The 17,616-nt window shown below is 39.8% G+C and overlaps 1 protein-coding gene across 2 annotated transcripts in view; it reads left to right on the top strand.

The window, feature by feature from the left end:
• The window catches only part of LOC122807739 (phosphatidylinositol 4,5-bisphosphate 3-kinase catalytic subunit gamma isoform-like), a 782,658-nt gene that overhangs the window by 592,302 nt on the left and 172,740 nt on the right, over positions 1 to 17,616 (top strand). For both annotated transcript variants that reach the window (XM_044078723.1, XM_044078724.1), the window contains exon 6: positions 9,311 to 9,457. In XM_044078723.1, the coding sequence (XP_043934658.1) occupies positions 9,311 to 9,457 (147 nt within the window). The remainder of the gene's footprint in view (positions 1 to 9,310; positions 9,458 to 17,616) is intronic.

A 17,616-nucleotide genomic window follows, 5' to 3' on the forward strand; every position in this document is an offset into this window, starting at 1 on the left:
ATAAGGTTGCAAGTTCAGTCCATTTTACCAAAAAACAAGATGCCTATTCTTCTAATTCTTCAGGTCCCAGGATCCATGGCAGCAGCTATCACTCTGGTCCCACTGGCAAGGTTTCACATGAGAATTCTTCAATGGCTTCTAGCCTCACAATGGTCCATTCTTACTCACCCAAGGAATCAACCAATCCTGATAACAGAACATTGCAAAAAAAAAAGATTTGTCCTCATGGATGAAGTCAGAAGAAATCCTAATGGGACGTCCATTTGTTCCCCCTCAGCCCAAGGCCATAGTGACCATGGACACCTCCCAGATAGGGTGGGGGGAATTATCTGTGAAAGACAGTCCAAGGCACTTGGTCTCCTCAAGAGGCCAACTTTCACATCAATGTCCTGGAAATGAGAGCTTTGCTCCTAGTGTTGCAAGTCTTTCAAGAAGCTTTTCCTCTGGGAACAGGTGCAACCCAATCAGACATGTCAGTAGTCTGGTACATCAACAAACAGGGGGGGGGGGCAAGTTCAATACCCTCTGCCAGGAAGCTCTCAGTGTTTGTCAGTGGGTGATATCCTCCAACTGCTTTCTTGTGGCAATGCACATCCAGAGGAGCTCCAATGTGATAGTGGACAAGTTGAGCAGACACATTCTACTGCCTTGGGAGTGGTCTCTCAATCCCAAAGTGACAAAAGAAATATTTCGCCTCTGGGGTGAGCCTTGTTGGAACCTATTTGCCTCCCCAATGAACATCAAGTGCAGCACATACTTTACCCTAATCCCTCCACAGGGAGAGTTCCCAAGAGACTGTCTCCTTCTCTATTGGCCCTCACGTCTCCTTTATGCCCACCTTTTCCCTCATTCCCCTCTTCCTGAAGAAAGCTCAAAGGCTGTGAGCTAAAGTGATCCTCATTGCCCCTTTCTGGCCCAGGCAAGTTTAGTTCCCCTTTCTACGGTCTTGCTTGGTTCACCAGCTATGGATTCTGGATCCAGTTCTGGACCTGCTATCCCACCCACAAGGGCTGCTATATCCCGATCTTCACTCCCTCAAGCTCACAGCTTGGTTCCTCCAATTCTGTTAACTTCCAGGCAGAATAATATTGTTTTCCCTGTATGAAAAATTCTTCTGGCTTCCCATAGACCTTCCACCAGGAAACTTTACTCCAGTAAATGGAAATGATTTTCTCTTTGGGTCTCTGAAAACAATTTCGATCCCTTCTCAGCTCCAGTTGAAACAGTTTTGGAATTCTTAGCTAATCTTTTTGACCAAGGAGGAGCTGCCTCCACCATCAGGGTTTATTTAGTAGCCATCTCTAATTTTCACTATGGATACAATGACCATTCTTTAATTTCCCATAGTCTATGCAAAGTGTTTCTCAAAGGGGTTTTATGTATCAAGCCTCCATTCAAAGATTCATAACCTCCATGGGATCTTACTTTCATTTTGTAATACTTAGTACTACCACACTTTGAACCAGCTGCCACTTACCATCTCAAATTCCTTTCCTGGAAAACTCTTTTTCTAGTGGCCATCACTTCCACCAGGAGAGTCTTGGAAATTCAGGTACTTTGTGTGAAACCACCGTACATCATTTTTCATAAAGACAGGGTGTCATTGAGGACTAAATCTTCATTTCTTCCTAAGGTGGTCTCTGAGTCAAACATTAATCAGTCCATTCACGTACCAGTTTTCTCTCCCAAGTTTACATTTATTAGACGTTCATAGACAGCTGAGGTTTTACCTTGACAGGACTAAAGATTGCAGAGCATCAGACCAATTGTTTGTTTCCTTTTCAGGACCAAGACTAGGAAAATCTGCATCTAAAGTGGCCCTATCTAAATGATTAACACATTGTGTTACCTTCATTTATGAACATAATAATCAAAAATTATTTGCGCCTGTAAGAGAGCATTCAACCAGATCCATAACCACATCAGCTGTCTTTCATTCCAAAGCTTCTCTAGATGAAATATGTGCAGCCGCAACTTGGGCTATGCCTCATACTTTTATCACTCATTACAAATTAAATATGGTTTCCAGGGGAAAAGCATCTTTTGACTCTATGGTTCTCAGGAGTATCCTTCCATAAGGCCACCCAGGAAATAAAGTAGCTGAGGACTCTGTTCCAACTATCAAGAATTAATGAAAATTGACATCAGATAAAAAAGTTATGTACTCACCATAACATTCAATCTGTGTTGTCAATCTTCATTCATTCTTGACATCCCACCCACCTTCCCCCTCCATTAGATTTCCTGGATGATCATACCCTTGTCCTGGGCTTTTATTAGGGTTTTTACCTTGGAGATTGCTTCTTCTCATAACTTATAGTCTGCAAACTCAATCTGAAGTAATACAGAGAGGGGAATTGGGGGTAGAGACTTGGCTCGAGAGTTTTTGGCTGGCGGAGTTGCATAAAGGCTGAATCAGTTCTGAGGATCGGAAATGTATCCCAACTGTCAAGAATGAATGAAGATCACAGATGAAACGTTATGGTGAGTACATAATGTCTTTATGTGGATACACTTCTCAAGTGTTTTTGATAAAGGAGAAGAACTTAAATGATGAAGAAAGAAAAACACATGAAAAAAGATGGAAAAGTGTGCTGCTTTTGATATGGTGACTCAAATTATATTCTCAGTGCATCAGTGCTTCATAGATTATTGTGTTTGTGGTCTAGTGACTGACTCGGCTGGGTAGTATTAACTCCCCAACTATTGTCTCATGTTGCCTCCAGCCTGCTTTGTTTTTTCAATCTGGTTATATGGATAATGTGATCTGACTATGACTAGCGTTACATCTTTCACCTTTGCATACTTAGACCAACTGAACCAGTACATTTACAGACTTAATATTTTAGGCTAAAGTATCAAAATACACGAAAAGGTATGTGAATAAGGCTGATTTGTTCTGTGTTTTAGAAATATATGAACCATCCAGACAGATTCTAAAGCTGGACATCTAAGATCTGTATCTATATGCAGTGTAGAGATATATTGCCAAAACCAACATTGCCAAGTTGTGCTTGTTTCATTTTATTCATTACCAGCAAAACTGAAATCTATTTTCAGGAAAAAGTTTGATGTTGACATTTCCAGAAGGATTATAATAGTCTGGTTTTGAATGTGAGCTTGTTTTCATAGTGTGGTTTCAAATTTGGATTTCTATTGTTCTCATATTCAACATTTCTAAAGAGTCTTAAAATTTAGAACATGTTGAAGTTCAGACAGGTTCAACAATACCTTTTAATTTATCCTAGCACATTTTGCTAGTGGTTATGTAACAAAATAAAAATCAGTACTTGCAGCATCTATGGCAAATGGCAATCTTATTTTTTACATATATAAAACATCACAGAATTTCTTAATACCAGATATTTAATATGTATTTGATCAGTGATTGATTTGTATATACAAAACCAGCTTGATAAATTTAGCTGAGTTTATCCTGCATTGTGACAACATTAAATTCAAAAGCTGATTTTCCCAATGTTTTAAGGTGAGTTTTATGTACACTGAGGGTAGAATTCATCTTAATGAACTATAATAAAAATGTTCACCAAAAGATATTGACAAAATGATTCTGAGAAGTAATGGTGCAAATACTTTATTAAAGGATTGAAGAAGTGAATTTAATGCAGAACATTTGGCAAGAGGAACCATTCTGACACAGTGGTTCACAGTATAATGTACAGTACATTACAGTACTATAAACTTTCACATAAAAGTAAAGCATGGGTAGGATTCACAGATGAGCACTGTGTGTTTGTGAAGTGTTAATATTTAAGAGTTCACTTCATAAGGCATCTCAAGGTTTAGAAGACAATGCATTTCACATTGCCCTTGAATTCTTATACTCTGCATAGCTGCTAATTATCAATTTGCACTATGCTGCTTGACTGTGAAACCCAGCCCATACCTAACAACTGAATCTGAAACATCAACTACTGTGGACTTATAGACCACAGTCCATAGGTTCACAGGTTCATAGGTAGGTACTAGGCTATTAGCCCTGGGGCCTATATAACCCTAGCCAAAAAGGTTCCCTGGCTTTCGCCACCCAAGAAAATTGTTATGTTCTGTAGTTCGTGCAGTACGCAGCCTGGGATGTTGTCTGGTACCATGGATGCTGTGTTCTTGGCTTTGGAGAGTGCAGTCTTTCCTTGTTCATCCATGATTACAGGGGCTTTGCATTCTTTCAGTATTAAGATGGGCCCTTTGGAGGGTGAGAGGGGGATAAAGTTAGCACTGAACCTATCTGCCAGGATGTTGGCAATATCAGTTGGTTCTGTGTATTTAGTACCATTGTGCTGGAGCTCAGAGCAGATCTGAGTGTTGCCATTGAGATTCTTGACATAGCTGTAGAATGCTTTGTGGTTTTCTTTGGAATTAGTGACAATTTTATTTTCATAACTGGCTTTGGAGGATTTTATGAGGGATCTCAGCTTCTTGCTGAGGCTGACCAGGGAGTTCCTCCAATCTTGGGATTTTACTCTTTTTTTGCAAGAGCTTCTTCCTTCTGTTGTAAAGTTTGTTTATGGCAGGGGACCACCAGATTGGCTTCCTTTTTTTGTAGGATAGTGTCTTGGTTTTGCTGGGGATGGCACGATCCATGCACTCGTGTATGTGCTTATACAGTACATTTGTGTAAGATTCAGCAGTCGTACCTCTATAGTCCGTCTGCATGGGTGTTGTGAAGTTTGCCACTTCTGTCTTAAGAAGCATGAAGTTTGCTTTGGAGTAGTTTTTGATGGTGGTTTCCTTAATGAGGGGTGGGGGTGGGATATGGATGTCTAGGGTGATTAGCTTGTGGTCGGATCTGACCAGCAAGGAGTTGACCTCTGGCGTGGAACACCAGTTACCCATATTGGTAATGACTAGGTCCAGGATATTGCTGCCCTGGGTGGGGGGTGTGGACAAGTTGATCAAAGGCATTGGAATTTATGAATTCCAGAAAACATTGAGCGAATGAGTTGGTACATGAGTAGTTTTCCCAGTTGATGGTGGGGTAGTTGAAATTGTCCATAATTAAGGTATTGGGTTGTACCTTAATATTTTCCAGTATCTTAATTTTATTTTATTTATTTTTATTTTGCATTTGTTGACCGGGCTAGTCTAGCTGGATATACTTCCATTTTCAGTAGAGGCCCGGGGAGAAAAGCTCCACATAAAACATAACATATGTACATAACAAATAGGCATGTTGTTAATAAAGACAAAGAATTAAATAAGAAAAACATTGGTAATAAAATCAACAAAAATTAAGGCACACAAACAATAGTAATCATGAATAGTGTTAGGTCAATTTCAAAGCATCTTACTTAATACATAAAGGTTATGCCATAAAGCAATTACCATAAAGATAAAAGTTAAAGCTCTGGTGGGTAGAGACGTGGAAGGAGTAAAAGTAAGATATAAAAGTGGGAAGAGATAGAAGTGAGGAAGTGAGAAAAAGAGAAGAAAGAAGACAATTAGGAGGAGATAGGAGAGATGAGATAAGTAGGTCAGAGCATAGTAGGATTACAAGGAAAATGAAAAAGGTATTTGCTAACTATTAAGCACAAAGTAGGGTTAAAGGTCAGGAGAGGGGGGGGAGAGGGAAGTTAGTCTGGTGTACTACATGAGCAAAGCCAGTGATTTTGGAAGTACAGTTTGATTTATTGTTTGAAGAGAGGTAGGGATGTGATTAGAGTTATATCCTTAGGTAGCAAATTCCATACTCTACCTACAGTATTAGTGAATAAAGAGTCACCAGCTAAGTTGTGGGCCTTTATGGGTTTGGTCATGAATTTACAAGAGGAACGAAGGGAGGTGAGATTATTTTAAGGGAGTAAAAGTTGTGATAGTATAGGGGTGTTATCAGGTTGGTACAGTATTTTGTGGGCAATAGTAAGTTGTGAGATTATAAGATAGTTTTGTAGTTCTAGCCAGCCTAAATGTTTCAAATTGAGGCAGTGATGGGTTCTGAAAGGGTTACCAGTGACGAAGCGGGCAATGTTATTGTAGCAAGTTGCTAGTTTGTTTAGGTTAGATTTCTTGAGGTTAGTGAAAATAGGAGAGGCGTAAAAGAGAGTAGATATAAGATGGGAGTGGGCAATAGTAGCTCTAGTAGATGGGGTGAGAAATGGTTTAATACGGTATAGGGATCCTATTTTTCTGTTAACTGATTTGATGGTGTTGTTGATGTGTTGGTCAAAAGAGAGATTGTTATCAATGGTTATTCCTAGCAGTTTAGTTGTAGAGTCAGGAGAGATGACAGTGTTGTTGTTTGAGGAGATGGTGAAATTTAATGGGGCGCTACGAGTGGTGGGGGTGAAGAGGAGAAGTTTAGTTTTTTTAGCATTAAGAAGAAGGTACCGTCTACTAAACCATGTTTCTACAGTGTTGAAGATATTTTGAGTTAGTGAGATTAGATCTGAAGAGGAGGATGCTGAACAAATAATAGTGGAGTCGTCAGCGTATTGGATGCAGGTGGCTTGAGGAATTACAGAGTGGAGATCATTAATATAGAGGGAAAAAAGAAGTGGACCAAGAATAGAGCCCTGAGGGACTCCAATAGAAATGGGCAATAAGGAGGAGATGTGGTTGTCCCAAAGAACGGCTTGTTGTCTGTTACTGAGATATGAACTAAACCATTTGATGGCAAGGCTATCAAATGAGAGGGATTCAAGAATGTTAATTAACGAAGAGTGGTTACCCATGTCAAAAGCTTTGGAGAGGTCAATGAATAGGGCAGAGGAGAGAAGATTATTGTTGCGATTGCTGTTAATGGTATCTAAAAAGGAAAGGAGGGCAGTGGTGGTGCTATGGTGGGGTCTAAAGCCATGTTGACAATTAGCTATAATATTGTGTAGAGAGAGATACTGTACAAGTTGCTGATGAATACATTTCTCCATAATTATTGCTAAAGGTGAGAGAAGAGCAATTGGTCTAAAGTTGGAGTAGTCAATTGAGTTACCGCCTTTGTGTAGTGGGATAATATGAGAGATTTTCCAGATATCATGGATGGTTCCCTCTTGGATGGTCCTATTTATAAGTATAGTGATTGGATATGCAATTTCTTTTGCTGCCTTTTGCAGAAAAAGGGACGGGAGCTTGTCAGCAGAGGGGGTACAGGGTTTCAGTTTGAAAATAAGTCTATAGATAAAAGAGGTAGAGATGGGTTGTAGAGAGAAGTTGTAAGAAGAGTCTACTAGATTATTTGGGGGATAGAAGTTATTGGTGTTCAGTTGTCTAGCAAGAGATTGAATGAAGAGATTAAGAAATGAAGAGTGGGAATCCTGGGGAATGATGGGGGATCTGTAACAAGCTACAACCTGGATTGCAGTCTTACCCAGTGTTAGTTGCACTTGGATAATTTTGGATGTATTATGTTGAGCAACTAGCCTGGAGGTGTGGATATCCTTGATGAATATGGACACACCTCCGCCTTTAGTGTTTTGGTCCAGGTTAGGTGGCTGAAAGGTATGGTATGAATTGTAGCCTGGTAATGCAGGGGTGCTCTCTGGTGCCTTGAACCAGGTCTTGGTCACTGCACAGATATCGATGTTCCCCATTTTAAGGAGTGCCTCAAGTGAGTGCAGTTTGAGGTTTACACTTCTAGCATTGAGTAGCATTACCCTCAGAGTTTGCTTGCTTGTACCTGTTACGTTGGTGAATTTAGCATTAGAACTTTGCCTAAAAAAGGCACTATAGGGGTGGCAAGAGCATTAGTCAGTGTCTGGAATCCCAGGGGCGACAGGTGCAGGCCATCTCTGGCAAAGCATTGTGGTCTGTCGAACATGTCATCCCAGGCAGACAGATACTGGATCCCCTTAGAATAACACCAGAAGCTTTGCCAATTGTTGAAGTCAATCATTTTGTCCTTGTACTGTGGTATCATTCTGGGCTATGGCAGGATGCTACTCAGGGCTAGGGTCATACCTGCCTGGGCTACAAGATGTGGAGTGACCTGAGTGTGTGTGTTATGTGGCGGATCCTGGCACCCGACAGGCAGCTGACAGTAACATTCTCCGTGTTTAGCCTGGTGAATGGGACATCAGTGTGCCTGACTATAGAGTCACCGATGACTAGTGTGTTGGGTACATAGTTTTGCCTTATGGGCTGAGGCTGAGTGGCACACTGATTTTGTGGGCTATGTGTCATTTGGGTAGTGTTGGGGGGTGGTGGTTGTCTGCGTTTCAGCTTGGGAGGTCTCTGTTGCTTGGGCAGATTTTTATTGAGAGCCTCCGTGAATGTAGGTGTGTGCTTTCTGTTTCTATGTGTGGATTTTTAAGGACTATGTGTTGAGTGTGGTGTGGTGCAGGTGTTAACCTTCTCCTCTTGACTGTCTAGTCCAGTCTTGGCTGGAGAGAGCTTGGTTTCCAGTTTGGCTATATAAGTGAATCTCTCACAGGTTGTAGTGTTGGGTGGTAGGAGGAGAGGATTGTCAGTGTACATGAGGCAATTGCTACACTGCCCGAAGATGCCCAGATTCATCAGATGAACAGGAGAAAACACCGGGAGCTGACCCGTGGACATGCCTGGATAGGTGCTTATTAATTTAAAACAAGTAATCTCCGTGGTATCCTCGAAGTCTCAAAACAACCCACTAAAGTGTAGTGGGTCTAAAAACAAAACAGTGTAAGAAACTTCTCTGTGTGGAAGATTTTCAGTCCATATATTTCTAGTTAATCACTGTATATTAATCAGATCAGACAATAGTAGTAGAAGTAGCAAACGTAAACCTGTCAAGTCAAAAAGTAATAATAGAAAATATATAATTTTACAGCATTACTAAGTATTCGAAAGTAATCCAAGCAAGGCAGGCCGTCTGTTTCCAGTCAAAAATCGAAAGGATTTTTGACTGGAAACAGACAGCCTGCCTTGCTTGGATTACTTTCGAATACTTAGTAATGCTGTAGAATTATATATTTTCTGTTATTACTTTTTGACTTGACGGGTTTACGTTCGCTACTTCTACTACTGTCTGATCTGATTAATATACAGTGATTAACTAGAAATATATGGACTGAAAATCTTCCACACAGAGAAGTTTCTTACACTGTTTTCTGCTTATTAATTTAAGTACTAAGAACTGTTTTTCTCTTGACAAGTGAGGAAAGTTGAGTGCTGTAGTAATTTGTACTTTATTTAGTGCTTACAATGAGCTCTGAGCCAGTGCTGAGCACAAGGAAACAGTTTTGAATGCTGAAACTAAAAAAACTGGCTAGTTCTAGCTAAAACTAGCTAGTTTTAGCACCAATCCCAAGAAGAGAAGCAGGCCGCGGCCTGTTTGCTGTTCCCTATTCCTAACATTTATACTTTCCTGTTTGTTCTGCAGCTGGACAAGTGCAAAGTAATGCCTTCCAAGAAGAAGCCACTTTGGCTGGAATTCAACAATTGTGACCCATTCTGCCCATCAAGTTCTCCTGTAGGAATTATCTTTAAACATGGTGATGATCTACGCCAAGACATGCTTATCATCCAGGTAAGAAAGCACCTGGTAGATATGGCTTTGTATATTAGCATCTAACTTGTAAGTATGCAAAAATGATGTAACCTCTGTTTGTGAGAGGTAAAGTATAATATAGTTTAGAGTACAGTATCTGGAAATGTTTAGTATTTTTCTAAGAAAGGAAAGCAAACTGAAGGTCCAAAACTATGCAAAATTTTGACTTAGGCAGCTTAAAGGGTACAGTTGTACACTATACTGATACCTTAGGTCTCAAATGTCCTATTATTTGGGGAATTCCATTTCCATGGTGAATTTCACAAATGCTCATGGTTTCTTGACGAGGACTGGTTGTGTATTAACTGCACTGGCAGGAGCTTGTTTAATCATATGAGGAAGTTGCTCATTTGGATGCATACAAGTGTACTTGACTAGTAGCTTTGTCAAGTTGCACAACACATCCAGTTGTGAGTGTGTAGGTTTCGTTACACAGCATATGGAGGGAGGGCACTTAATTTGCATTCTGCCAGTACTGGCATTCTGCTCCCTTTGCTATATATTGGTACACAAGAGCCTATAGAAAAGAGGTACAATATTCAAAGTCCTTTCTTTGTGTGAGAACTTGTATGATAGAGCGCCTGGTGCTCTGCAGATGTGAGAAATCAACATTTGTATACTGATTGCCATGCTGAGTTGACAGAAGAACTGGGTCATTGTAAAACTGATTAGTGGCCCACTGGATTACCGGAGCTGAGTGCTGAATACATGGCGTCAGTAACTACTATTTACTATTGGGCTTATTATAAATATTTTTTGATTCTTTGTATCCTAAAGCATTTTCATGTATCATGAGTACAACTCCTGGCAAGCGAAATGCTTCATGGATTCATAATACAAATGCATTTAGCTGCCATTGTTTTAAGGTGCATTTGAGGTGACATAGTAGTGTCCAGTGTTATATGTTGGAGGTGACACTACTCAGATTATTGCAAGTAAATTGAGTTTGTTTTATTATTATTATTATTATTTATTGTTGTTGATTATGCTGTAATGTGTATTATATTTGCTTTCTGTCATTTATTTGGAGTATGAAGTGCTGAAAATCCAGCACAACCCATATTCTTAAAACTGAGTGAATGAGTGAGTAAATAAATAACGGGTCAAAATATAATTTTATTTGAAAATAAAACAGATACTGTAAACAAAAGCCCGAACAAGCGAAACGGATGAACCAAATATTTAATTGAAGCACTTTTCGTTAGCTTAGTAAGCTAACTTCCTCAGAAAAAAGACAAAATACAATTACATCCAAATACAAGTAGATATATATAAGCTAACATGCATCATGTGCTACCAATCAAGTGGAACCCGCCACTTAAACTGAAATTTGAATTTACTTGGTTCATCCTTTTCACTTGTTCAGGCTTTTGTTTACAGTACCTGTTTTATTTTCATTTTTATAGTTTTACTTTTTGTTTTATTCATAATTTTATTTGAACCATATCAGCAGTCCTGGGTCACATGCTAAAGTGAGATGCAGACAAATTTCTATTTCAGCCACATAGGCATTTAACACGCACAAGCCATTCCAGCAAAGTAGTTTTGCAAAAATGCTTGGTATTCACTTAAAGACTATAAGCACTTGGGTGTAGACAAAAATGTCATTTTTTTAACCAAGTTTCCATGTTGTTGCCTCTTTCCAAAATAACTTCCCTTTTTAATATGATATATATCATAATTATGTAATTAAACATAACACCATCTAATATGATTCTCATTGTAGAATACTTTAATTGGATAACTAGTAATATAATAAGTATATTTACAATATTTTGCTGGGTCACAGACCTCCCCCCTTTTTATATTCAAATATTTCAATATTAGGTTGGATTATGATCAGGTCTCTGATCATAACCTGTTTATAATTTGTTTAGCAGCTGGTACAGAGGGTTAATTGTAAGAGCTGTAGTTCCTGTGGTACAAGGTTTGATTCTCTCAGACTTCATTTGCCTACTATGATCTTGACCAAGTCACTTAACCAGATGGTGCTTAGGGAAACTGGGTGTTTGGGCTTGGCTCCTCAACGGTTCCCTGGACTGCAAGCAACTGCCTATGAACTTATAAATCTGTGAACTTAACTGTATCGCACTTGGTCAATATGCTCCCTACTCAAAAATTAATGTGTCCACCAGTAGTCCAACCCTGTGGTTCAGGTCAAAGGTCTGACTATGACCTTGATGACCAATGTTCTGATAGCTACATTGTGCTGGACAGAATGAACCTGTGAAGATGGGAAAGAGTGGCCATTATCAGCTTGTCCATCTTTGTTGGGAAGGAGGCAGCTTTGCTTAACTGCTTGGGTGACACCTAGTGGGAATATTAAATGTTGCATCCATGGAGAATTGGCCTGTATAGCATTAAGGTGAGAGGAAGAACTTTTGGAACTTAAGAGAATTGCCACAGCGGATAGGCAGTCCAGGGGATTGGGAGGGGAGTCTGTTGGGTTCAGTAGACTAACTCACAGCCTTGCACCAGAATCTCACTTCTCCGAGCAATGAATATATTGATGAGGCCTTCCAACCAGGAAACAAAGGAGTTCTATGGTTCTTGCCCAGACTAAATGTGTCAGGGTCCTAACCCAACAAAGGAACAATAATGTTGATAGAATGAAAGAAGGGAATCTACTGGGAAAGATCCAGAGGAGTGGGGAATGAGCAAAATAGATGCACAACATGGTTTATTTGTTTTTTGTTTGGTTACACCCCTGACATCTGAACAAAGTAAGTTCTTAGTATTTTATAGCAAATTCATGGAAGGCTTCAGTCAAGATGTTATCAAGATTTTGGACAAAAAGGGTTATGATCTTGTTTGTACAGTTTATGTTTTACAACTTCATTGAAATATTATAGTGTGGTATGTCTTAAGGTGGAGAATAATGCAGTCTTTTAAAATGAGTACCTCATTTGGGAGTGTTGAAGGAGAAAGTGTTGAATGTAAATGTATGAGATCTGAAGCTTTTTATAATCATCAGTAAGGCATACCACTTTTATTCTTTTGGTGAGCTACTTTCAGAATCATATCAAGCTTCAGCAATGGCTATGTTATTCTAATGACTGGTCAAAAAAGTTGCTATCAGCCTTTTTGACCTGCCTATCATTTCACCAGAAGGAATATAATCTATTAAAGACAGTGGAAGCTGTAATGCAGTGCTATGTCAGTTGTTAATCATGATTCTGCTATAACCTTATTTCTTAAGTAAACAAGGAGCATTAAGCCATGATTGTGTGTATGTCATAATTCACAAACCTGTTGACACAGCAGGAGTCATGAGTCATTACACATGCAGATTTTATGGTGATCAGATGTTCCTGATTTTGGGCTGGTGTCACAAGTGGGTTAAGAAGTCTGGCTGACATGACCAGTTGATTGCATATCAAAGTTAAGCCAGAAATAACTATACCTTTGGGTTCCAACAGTGCGATCTATTCCTACAACAAAGTTTAACCTGACAGGTTGATAACTGTTGTCCTTCTGTTGTGTTGTCACACTTCTGGCAGAACAGGCACAGCTTCCTTTTTCCAATCTACATTCTAGAGTCTAGGATTTGTCACAAAGTTTGGTTCACATTACAACTGCTCTCCTCATTTCCTTCAGAGTTCAAGGCTGAATTCCACGGGTCTGCATTGCCTTGTCTAATTTCCTAAACTATCAGTACTCATAATCTTCCAGTTCTTTTAAATCTTGCTCCTTTTTCACTCATTTGTATGCTTTTACACAGTTAACCACTAATCTTTCTTTATGCTCATTACAACTGAGAGGGCCTGCAGGCGTTTCTGAAGTTATTCCTATTGCGCCTCTAGGTGCCAAATATTGCTTGCTCATATTTGAGTTAATAATTCCAAAACCATGCTACATACAAGGTATCAGAATATTTTATCTTGAAGCATGCATGATGGCAAACACAAATGTATTGATATTTGACCTCTGTCAATGTGTATTTGTTGGAAATGTAAGGTGATAACTTCATTTTTTAAAGGTTCAAGCCACATCCACTGGGAGTTAAATGTACGCACTCAAAAGAGCTGTACTGGAGGGAATGAGTTAACTAGAAAAGTTTACATCACTAACATCTTGGAAATTTTTGTGAAGAGATGTCAAGAATTTCTTGTTACTTTTCTATGCCTGCCCCATTGTCCAGTCAAAGTGTGTAATTAAATGGTGTGTGATTAAAATTTTAAATGTCTAAGGATGCTATGTCCTCCCTTGACAACTACAGATCATCATGCTAGTAGAAGCCTGTATTGAATCTTCCAAACCCTGATGAAGCCAAAGTGATGGATTCTGCACCAGATGTTGAAATTCATGTTGCATTGCATCCATCCCACGATCAGATAATACTTCACAGAAGATTACTAGTCTGCTGAGTGTCTAAGGTCCATCCTCAGCTTTACAAACTGCTGCTACATTTCTTCTATGTTTTATAGCCAGATCATTTTCCCCTAGATGGACTACAACATCAATCTTCCTTGTTTCTTAATTTTCCACTCGAGTCCTATCATTTCATTCTTTCTTCATTACAGCCATGGCACAAGGCAGGCACCTAATTTCCTCTTCTAGTTCAACCTTCCTAAAAATAGAAATCTCAGTGAGAAATTTCCTTTTCCACCTTGATGGAAGTCCTACCATTTTCCATAGTTTACAAAGTTGGCACCTCAGGAACGAATCAGTGTCAGTACAATGTAAAAATTGCAGGCAGCTACAAAAGGAGTAAATCACCTCTGACTACACTCACCTTCCTGGAGGCACGTTTGTTCTAGATGATGTCCTTCTATTCATATATTGCAGGATTCATAACATGAAGGAGTCTGCCACAGGCTGTCCCGAGCATCTGGCCAGTATACAAAAGTCTAAAGCTACTGTGAGGTATGTGCAATGTCGCACATAGGCCCCAGTCTGATGTCAGGTATAAAGTAGACGTCGGCGCGTACCATCCTCAGAACTTTTCTGCCACCAGTCTGAACACCTTCTCTGGTCATTTGCTCAACAGCAAAATTGCTGATTCCAAGTCAGATAAATGCCCCGTTGTTTTTTTTTTTCCTTTAATTTTTGTGCTACTGTTGTTTTGCGGAGATTACATGTCATCTAGGAAGGGCAAGTGTCAGTGTGGAAGGCAAATTCCACATAAGGATTCCCACGGCCGATGCCTTGTTTGTTTAGGACCTAGCTATGACCATACCTCCTGTGCTATTTGCAAACCCTTCATAGCCATCTCGCTTCTCTTAATTTATACTTGGAGAACCAATGCCTTAAGCATTTAGCTCATGACATCATGGAAACTTCGTTTGGCCCTTCAGGGGAACCCGTTTTAAAAAAGGCCAATAAATCTAGGCCTGAGGTATCTGCTGCTCCTCCAATTCTGGATGTTTCTCCCAAGGCCAATGTTGGCCCAGAGACCCATCCGGAGAAAGCCAGTGATTTTTCCATGGGTACCATAGTGGAGGCCACAAAGGGTCCTGCTAGCACATCCTCGGGGGAAATGCAGACATCTGCAATGGATGTATGGGGGGAACTCAGACTCAGTCTCTGAAGGTCATCATGGAGTACAGCAAATCCTTGTACGTGAAGAGGTTCCAAGCAACATTAGCAAATGTAGGCCTACGTCAGGTCCCTCTACCTATCACCATTTGAATGTTCTACTAAAGAAAAAGCAGAAAACAAAGCATGGTCCTCCTTTTTCTCTGGAACATCCTGCAGATTGGCAAGCCTTTTCACAAGGGCTGTTTAATTCCTTTATGACCCTTAGGCAGTCTATAGGGGTCTCTCTCCATTCTTCTTCCCTTTCTCCAGTTTTTCCTCAAAAAAGAATTAGGACTGAGGATTCCTCAGATGAAGATGATTCCTCTGGTGATGAGTCACTGGCATATTCTGCCCAGATTTCTTCTCTACTGGGGTATGCTTCCCCAGACAAGGAATCAAATGGTACAGAATCTCTCAGGGATGATATTACCTTTGGTGAGAATATTGTGAAGATAAGAGAATTTTTTTAAGTGAGATTATTCTCAGGTTTCTGAAGTGCAAAAAGATACTATGACCTGTTACAGATGGATTCCCCTTCCTTATCTGCAGTGCCTCCAGTGTTACCAGCCTTTCTGGATGCTTTCTTCTCTGCTTCTAAGTATCCAGACTCACAGCCTCCTGCCCCTAAAAGGCCAGATAGATTTTCAAAGTGCCAGAAGATTGCAAGTTTTTATTAAGTGCCCTTCTCAGATCCAGCTACAGTCTCAGTGGCTGCTTATAGGCCATCAAAGCTTTTACCTTCAACTTCTCTTCTCCCCTCAGATAAGGAGAGCAAAGTTACGGAAAGGTTAGGGAAAAATGTATACTTCAGCCACTCTCACCTTTGGGGCTATAAACTACCAAATCCATATGACCAAATATGACTTAGCCTTCCTTTCTCAAGCCACTCAGCTCATTTATGAGCTTCCTGACTCAGACATTAAGTCACAGCTTTCTTCCATTTTGGGTTCTACTTCTCAAGTGACACATCATTCCATTAAATGCAGATATGATGCAGCTGAAGCATTTGTCTTGGCCACTTCCGGATATCAAGGCAAAAATAATGGATGCTCCATTAGATGCTAAGACCTTTTCTGGATCTGCAGCTGTAGAACTTTTTAAGTCCTTGCAAGAAAAGGGTAAGGAGCTCCAGGACCTTAAACATATTTTGTGGCCCCAGTTCCAAAATTTCAAAGCAACTACCCTTCTAAAACTCCCTTTGTTAGAAAGCAATTCCAACCTTCTTCATTCAGGAGTAAAAGAAATGCCAGAAAATCTTACAGTGCCAAGACTTCTTCTGCTACTTTTCCTGTTCAGAAGCAGCAGCCTTTTCTGAGCAAGCCAGGTAGTCTGTGACTACCAACCATTTTACAGCCAGAGCACACTATCCTTACGTCTTTCCTGTCTTTTCCTGCTTGAAAACTGATCACCCAAGACTCCTGGGTTCGTTCTATCATGCAAAGAGGATACTTCATGGTATGGAAAACTCTTCCTTCCTACAGGGGCCCTCCTCAACCTCCAAGAGACCAGCTGAAATGTTCTCCTCAGGCAATTCAACCAGGATGCGTTTAGCATATTGATTAAATTCCAGAACTAAGGCTTTGTAATTTCTCACTTCACCATGGGGCAACTTAGGTTTATCTAGTCCTATCCCTAAGACTTGCCTAAATTTGGTACCCCAACCCTGATAAACTTCATTAATAATATCAGTCACCATCCTACTGGGGTAACCTCTGTCTAAAAAACATCTCTTTAACCTTGGGCCAATTCTACCCTAACATCAGCAAAATCAGATGTCATCCTGGCAACTCGAATTGCTTGACCTCTAATCACGTTTTTCTTCTGTGCAAATGGATGGCTACTTGTAAAATATAAATAACCATTGCAAAATGTATCCTTTCAAAAATATTATATTTAAAGCCTTTAGTAGTGCGGGAAATGGTGATGTCAAGATAGTTGATACTGTCCCTGTTCCAACTAGAGGTACATTTAATCAGGACAGGTGCAGTTGTTTCAAAAATCATAAGTAATTGAGTCAGTCCTCAGTCAGTCCTCCCATCAACTAAATATTCCTCTAAGTAGGAATCAATCCTCCTGTATGCAATACCAATTTGGTTCTTTGACACAGGGGAGTAGGTCACACCATCAAGTAGAAAGTTTGTCATGATGCTATTATAATCTTCTACATTAAATAACACCACCCAGCCCCCTTATTGGGTTTCATCACCCTAATATCACCATCACTTTTTAACAGCTTTAAAATGTCTTTCACCCTTGGTTAGGTTGGAATAAATTGTTTTGCCCTGGGCAACTAATTTATAAATATTCTCGGTCACACTTTTTTCAAAGACATGTACAACTGGGTTTAAGTGTGGGTTGAAAACACTACATCTTTTCAAACGCACATAATTATTGACATTTCAATGCTCCTTGAACAATAAACCTAAGTTTAATTTTCTAGTGAAAAGCTTTAGTTCAAGAAGCATATCTGCCACATCCACTCTCGTAGTAGGAATGAACTTGAACCCTTTTAGAAACAATGTGAAATGTTCCTTGGAGAGAGTTCTGTCTGTGCAATTGTAAATTTTAAAACCTTTATAACACCCCACAATACCATTGTGATGAAAGATAATTAATTC

Source organism: Protopterus annectens, chromosome 7.part1, assembly GCF_019279795.1.
Source record: "Protopterus annectens isolate FY-2018-M chromosome 7.part1, PAN1.0, whole genome shotgun sequence".
NCBI classification, from domain to species: Eukaryota; Metazoa; Chordata; order Ceratodontiformes; family Protopteridae; genus Protopterus; species Protopterus annectens.